Here is a 6462-nt window from a genome sequence, read left to right as displayed (position 1 = left end):
AAAAAAAAAAAAGCACTTCCTGGTTTACCCCTGTGCGACGCTGCCTATTATCAGCAATAATAACGATAATAACGTGCCTTTAAACCCACTAGGAGGTAGGTGGGACAGTCTGACCGCTACATATTGGGATGATAACAACTAATAACGGCCATTTAATGGGCTGATAACATCCGAAGCCGCTGAAGTAGCTCAGAGAGCTAAGAGGGTGTAAGACCATTTAGGCACTTAAATGTCAACAGGAGAATTTTAACATGTATTCTGATACGTACAGGGAGCCAGTGAAGGGAGGACAAAACTGGTGAGATGTGCTCAAACCTATGAGTTCCTGTCAAGAGCCGTGCAGCATCTTGGACGAACTGGAGACGTGAACTGGAGACCTGACTGACCCCAACGTAAAGCGCGTTACAGTAATTAGTGTGAAGCTCATCCTGGCACCCAATCACAACCTCACTGCAGAGATTTAGTTCATGTTTAAAACTGTCTAAAACCTACAATAGTCATGTGGAACAGGAAGTCTGCTGCAATCGTACTCTGCTGATTTTGTCAAGAAGCTGCAAAGACCTTCTGCAATCTGGCTGACTTGTTTATTTATTCATTTATTTACTATTTTTTCCTAGCATTGTTGTCATCTATGGGGCGGCTGTGGCTCCAGTGCAAGAGTTGGGGGTTTGAATCCATCAGCAGTCAGATGCTGAAGAGTCCCTGGGCAAGACACTGAACCCCTCATTGCCTCCCATGTGTGTCCCATCGGAGTATGAATGTGATAAAGCACTGATTAGTCTCTTTAGAATGATTTGTTCAATTAGCTTTTGCATAGATCTAGTAGAGAGTATGAATGGGTAAATGAGGACACAGATTGTTGTGTACAGTGCTTTGAGTATTTTGATAAGATAGAAAGGTGCTATATAAATACAGTCCATTTACCATCTATCTGAAATGTGTCTTGGAGAAAATAACAGACATTTTGGACAAATTGTGCTGCAAACATCATCATCATAATAGGTAAAAAAAAAAAAAACAACCTTGAAAGTATTTTTCAGCAAAGCAGCAGCATGTAAGAAGATTTACAGAACGCTTGACCATCCACACATTACAACATGCAGCTACCTACAGTACCGTCACTCAGGTGAAACAGAACAAGCCTGTCTCTACCTGTGAGTTTCTGAAAGAGGACAGGGTCATAGATAAAGGTGATTTGCATGCTGGTCCCAAGTTTCAATTTATTGTCTTAAATGCTTAAACTAAGTCTTTATAGACTTCTGGAAAAAATACGTAGACTATCTTTGCTCTTACTAAAGAGTAATCCGTTTTATGGTTGTGTGAGTTTTTGCCTTTAAAACAACAAATTATTAAGGACCACCTCAGGAGGTGCAAACTCTACATTTTGCCGCAGTCATCAATTTCTCCAGACCTAACCATCGCTGAACATCTCTGAAGACCTCAGAGGAGCCAGTGAGCCATGTTTCCCAAAGATCTACAGGGCATTTGCATGAAAAGAAAGAGAACATGCAACAGCTTAACCACTTCAGACAGGCTACCAAGAGGGTGGATGTATGCCTTGACTAGATGTTCATGTCAGCTGCAAACAGCGTATGGGGAGTCTAAAGAAAGAGGAAGTCTCTAAAAATGTGTACCATGGGGTGTTAAGTTAGACCACAGATTGAGATAAAGAAGAAGTTCCTTTGAAACTTGTTCTGAGCCGATTCCAAGTTGCAAAGTGGTGCCAAAGTGTTGACCACAGAGCATTTGCGATAAAGTGTTTGAACGTTTCCATTTAAGACCATTCCAACACTTTGACGCTGCGGCTAAACCATCTGTTGTTTTCAAAGTGAGTTTTAAATAACCAAGAGACTTTGCTCATATGAAATGTCATTTGTAGAAACATATATCAACTCTATCTTTATGAGTATAGTCCTAAATCTTCCGATTTATATTGTGCTGGCTTCAGAGACACTGAGGCTGCTGAGGAACCTCCTATGGTGCACATAGCACTTTTTGTCTCTCCATATTTTAAGTTGTTCTATGTATTTGTCATTATGGCTGCCAATAACTTGTTTTGATCATTTTATGACCTCAGCATCAAATTCCAGGTCTGTCTGTTCCTTAATAGATTTTCGTTTACTGTCACCTGTTTTCTTGTGGATCTTTAGGAGCCCACATACCGGGACACCTCAAGATACCGAGTCCACTACTTTACCACCTAAATAAATTCAAGTACCATTGCATCAATTCTTAAACCATTTGTCTAATAGATGAGTCCTAGCCAAAACTGGATCCACATGTTGTGCAAACAGAAGGCAGGAATTAAATAACCCAAGATCTTGCAATAGTCAAACACCATACCTGTCATAACGTGGGGAACCCAGATTTGTACGAGACCAGAAAGGACAAAATACGATTAGATAAGTGTTTATTATATACAGTGAATTATTTACAAGTGGTCCTCTCTTCGGAAGATCCTGGGGAAAAGAGTTGGTTCAGAGAAGGTCCACTGGCAGGATTGCACGTAGAGAATAAATGCTAGTATTTCTCTTACAGATGGTAGCGTTGATGTTAAGCATGGGTGGACAGGTGAGCTGGCGTGAGGCACAGAGAGCAGGAACCAGAGAAAACGGGGATTCCAGGACAGGACAGGACTCGAGGAAGCAGGATGACTGCGGGCACAAAAATAGAAGGTAAGTAACACTTTGTCCATCACAATGAATTACAGGCCAAAAGCAACAATACCAAAAAGGGTACAATGCTCCAGCGTCGAGTCACACTGGACTGCAGCCTTAAATAGTAGAGGATCCTCTTAGGTGGATGGATGACAGCTGGTGGTAATCAGCGGCCATCTTGGAGGAGGAGCTGCAGGCAGTGGAACTCTTACAATACCTAAGCCTAATAAAAACCTGTTTATGGAATTGTAAGGATCTGGGCTCAGTTATTTTTATGATTATACCTTGTGTTTGTCATTTTATTGCCCTGTCTCTGTTTTGTTCTGCTCCAACCTTACCCACACTCACCTGTTCCCAGTTGTCAAGTATTTGTGTTAATCTTCATTAGTGTGCAGCATGATGGCTGGTTAGCACTGTTGCCCCACAACAAGAAGGTTCTGGGTTCAATCCCCGGTTTGGATCTGGTGTCATTCCGTGTGGAGTTTGCATATTCTCCTTGTGGAGTTCTTCTCCGTGTATTCCACTTCTGTCCCGCAGTAAAAAAAAACATGAATGTTTAGGCTAGAAATGTTGCTGTTGTGATTCAGATTGTGTTGCACATCTAAAAACCTTTAAAACAAACATATAACTTATTCTTAATATTGCATTCTGTTGGTGATGTGATTACTGATTTATATTTACAGAATGAACTGTAAGTTATTATAGATGCGAATGCTGAAAAACAGCTTTCTTATTATTTTGTGCAATCAAGTGTGAGGGAAGTAAAATGTTGAGCACATTTATGTGATTGTGGGTGTTAAAATCTATTTCAGGTAGTTGGCAAAACCTGCTAGAGCTGCTCTGACTATAAAACTCTACGACCACGTCAGTTTTGTCACAGGTCAGAGACTGCTGTCCACAGTCGAGGTGAGCCTTCAAAGTTCTGACTTGTCTGCAACATTTGTGAACTATATGCAATGGTTTTATTACAAATTAAGATGTCATGATATGGTATAAATAATTTAATATTTAAAAATGTCAGCCCATAGATGTTTTATCTCCATCCTTGTTTAATTTTACTTTCAAATTTGTGTTGTTTCATTCAGATGGCAGACCTGTGGAAGCCTTTGCTTCTGTTGTTGGCGTGGAGTCCTCTGAGTTTCTCCTCCACAGTCAGCTTCACTGGTTCACCACAGGAATGTGAAAAGGCTCACTTTGTCCCAGGGTACAACCTGGGTGGGGAAGGCTTCGACATCGTCACCATGGAGAGAAAAGGTGCCTATGTCATCGACACCGAAACGTGGAACCTCGGAAATGGCACCTGCAGAATGTACAGCAACAGCTACATGAGAGGAGAGAAACAGAAGGTCCCAGTTGCTGTGGTGGACTGGAGAAACCTCCCCAAGTGCACCATGACAGTCTCCAGTATGCTGTATGATTCTGTCGAAACGCTCGTCAATGATTCCACATCGTCTGTGTCCAACGACTGGAAAATTGGTCTAGATATCCCAGTGGATCCTTCAGCGAGTGTCGGGGTTGGTTTCGGAGGTTCCCACTCCAAGGCAGCAAAGTTTGGGATGACAAAGTCCAAAGAAGACCGCTACAGCTTTGTTCACCATTCTGTGGACTGTAACTTCTATCGGTGAGTATGAGGACAGACTAATGTTATAAACAGGCCTTAATTTGAACTGGGTCTTGCTGGAACAAGATTTGGGAACCCTCTCATTTGGTCAGGCTGCGTTGCGTCAACTGTTTGCTTGGATCCGGCAACTCTCAGACTTATTAATAATAAAGTTATTATGACAAATATGGCTGTCTTGTCATTTTGGAAGCCATGCTTGAACCGTGTCGCTCTCCTCTGCAGCTGAGATGATAAATGAATAACTCAGACACCTCCGCTGCTGTTTTTTACGATGCTCTGGATGCTTGTCACCCACATCATGCATGCAGCAAAGAGTATAAACTCAAAATGAAAGTGATAACTGTCCCCTTTTTCCTCTTTTGCATTGACAAAATGTTTTAATTTAACTGATGAGTTTGTCAAAGCACAAATTTGATTTGGGTTTCACACTTTGTCCTTCCACTACACTTTCCATTGATATGCTTGGACACAGCACTCTGTGAACAGCCAGCCTCCTTAGCTATGAACTTTTGTGTCTTACACATCCTATGGAGGGTATCGATGCTCTTCTGGCCAGTTGTTATGTCTGAAATCTTCCCCATATTGAACCAAACTGAGACAACTGAACCAAACTGAAGCAATTTAATGACACCTGGGAAAACCTGTGCAGGTGCTTTGAGTTCAGTAGATGATTAGTGTCACACTCAGTTTAAAACATTCATGCCCTGCAAAATTTGGGCTGATTTCTCCACAGTATTCTAATTTTTCTTCTTGTCTTCGTGCGACTTAGTTCGCTGTGGCGACCCCTAATGCAGGGAGCAGCCGAAAGAAGAAGAATTTTTTTTAAAATAATGTTTTGAAATCCTGTTTTCGTGGGTTTCATGAGCTGGAAGCCCAAATTATGTAAAAATAAACAAATAACTACTTGAAATTGTTTAAGTTGTGGGCCCTGAATCTATAATCTATTAAAGATTAACTTTTTGAACGGAATTATTGACGTTAAACAACTTTTACATGATATTCAAATTTTTTGGAAAGGATATATATATATTCATATATATATATATATACTTTGTATATAGTGTAGTCTATCTTGGATTTTGACTTGTGGTAACCTAATTTTTGATATAGACTTTTTATACACCTAGATGCAGTCAGACAGAGAAATGGAAGTGCTTATTTTCCAAGTTATCGTGCTCATAAATAAATAAATAAGTGCTGTGTGATGTCATCATTGTATGTTCCCATACAGTGGTGAAACTCTGCATTTAACCCACTGCTTCACCTGGGAGACACCCAGGTGAAGCAGTGGGCAGCTGTGTAAGCACCCAGGGAGCATTTGGGGATTGTGTGTCTTGCTCAGAGGCACCACGACAGGTGGGAATGGTTGGGGATCGAACCTGGGGCGTTCCGATCCCGAGTCGGCTGCTCTGCCTCTAACCCATCTCGGCCCCCATAACACTAACGAACAGGCAGAGTATATATAATTCCTCTCTTTTCTCTGGAATTTGGGCCAAAAATAAAGAATAGATAAAAACAGCATACTCAGCCAAAAGGAATAATGAATGAGAACACATGTAAACTATAGCATCTCCTTTAATACATCCTATTAAAGTGAACATTCGACAAACTTCACAGTAAAAAATCCTTAAAGCAAAAACAACAACAGTAATCTACTCTAAATGCGACTGTAAGGAACATTTTTTTGTCTTTCTCTGCTCCACAGTTACAGAATGACAACAAACCCTCCCCCAAGTCATGACTTCCTGTCAGCTGTGAACTCACTTCCTCCTTATTCTGCTGCGAAGGCGCCACTGTATCGTGATCTGATCGACACCTTTGGGACACATTACATCACACAGGTGTCTCTAGGGGGAGCAATAAAAGCAACGACTTCTTTCAAGACCTGCTTGGCGTCCATGAGTGGTCTGACAGCAACAGATGTCGGCGATTGTTTGTCAGTTGAAGCTTCGGCAAGCTTTGCAAGCAGTGCTAGCATTAAGGCCATGTCCAAACACTGTCAGGAAAAGAAAAAGAACTTAACCTCTAGTCGAAGTTTCAGCTCTGAGTTCAGTGAGCGATTCACAGAAGTCATTGGTGGGGATGAACACGACGTTCTGTTCTTTCAAGATGATTCAAACACCGATGCCAAAAAGAACTGGCTGAACTCCCTCAAAACCACACCTGATGTGGTCCAGTACAACC

At 41.4% G+C, this 6462-nt stretch overlaps 1 protein-coding gene across 1 annotated transcript in view; it reads left to right on the top strand.

Annotated features, from left to right (window-relative positions):
• Window positions 1–3742: 3742 nt before the first annotated feature.
• The window catches only part of LOC119422696 (perforin-1-like), a gene marked incomplete at its 3' end in the record, with an annotated part of 9127 nt that continues 6407 nt past the window's right edge, over window positions 3743–6462 (top strand). The window contains exons 1-2 of the mRNA XM_037690089.1: window positions 3743–4278; window positions 5984–6454. Of these exons, the coding sequence (XP_037546017.1) occupies window positions 3743–4278; window positions 5984–6454 (1007 nt within the window). The remainder of the gene's footprint in view (window positions 4279–5983; window positions 6455–6462) is intronic.

Source organism: Nematolebias whitei, chromosome 16 (genome assembly GCF_014905685.2).
Source record: "Nematolebias whitei isolate Nwh7 chromosome 16, NemWhi1, whole genome shotgun sequence".
NCBI lineage: Eukaryota > Metazoa > Chordata > Actinopteri > Cyprinodontiformes > Rivulidae > Nematolebias > Nematolebias whitei.
The sequence above is the reverse complement of the archived record's forward strand: the minus strand, read 5'-3'. Positions and strand labels throughout refer to the sequence as shown.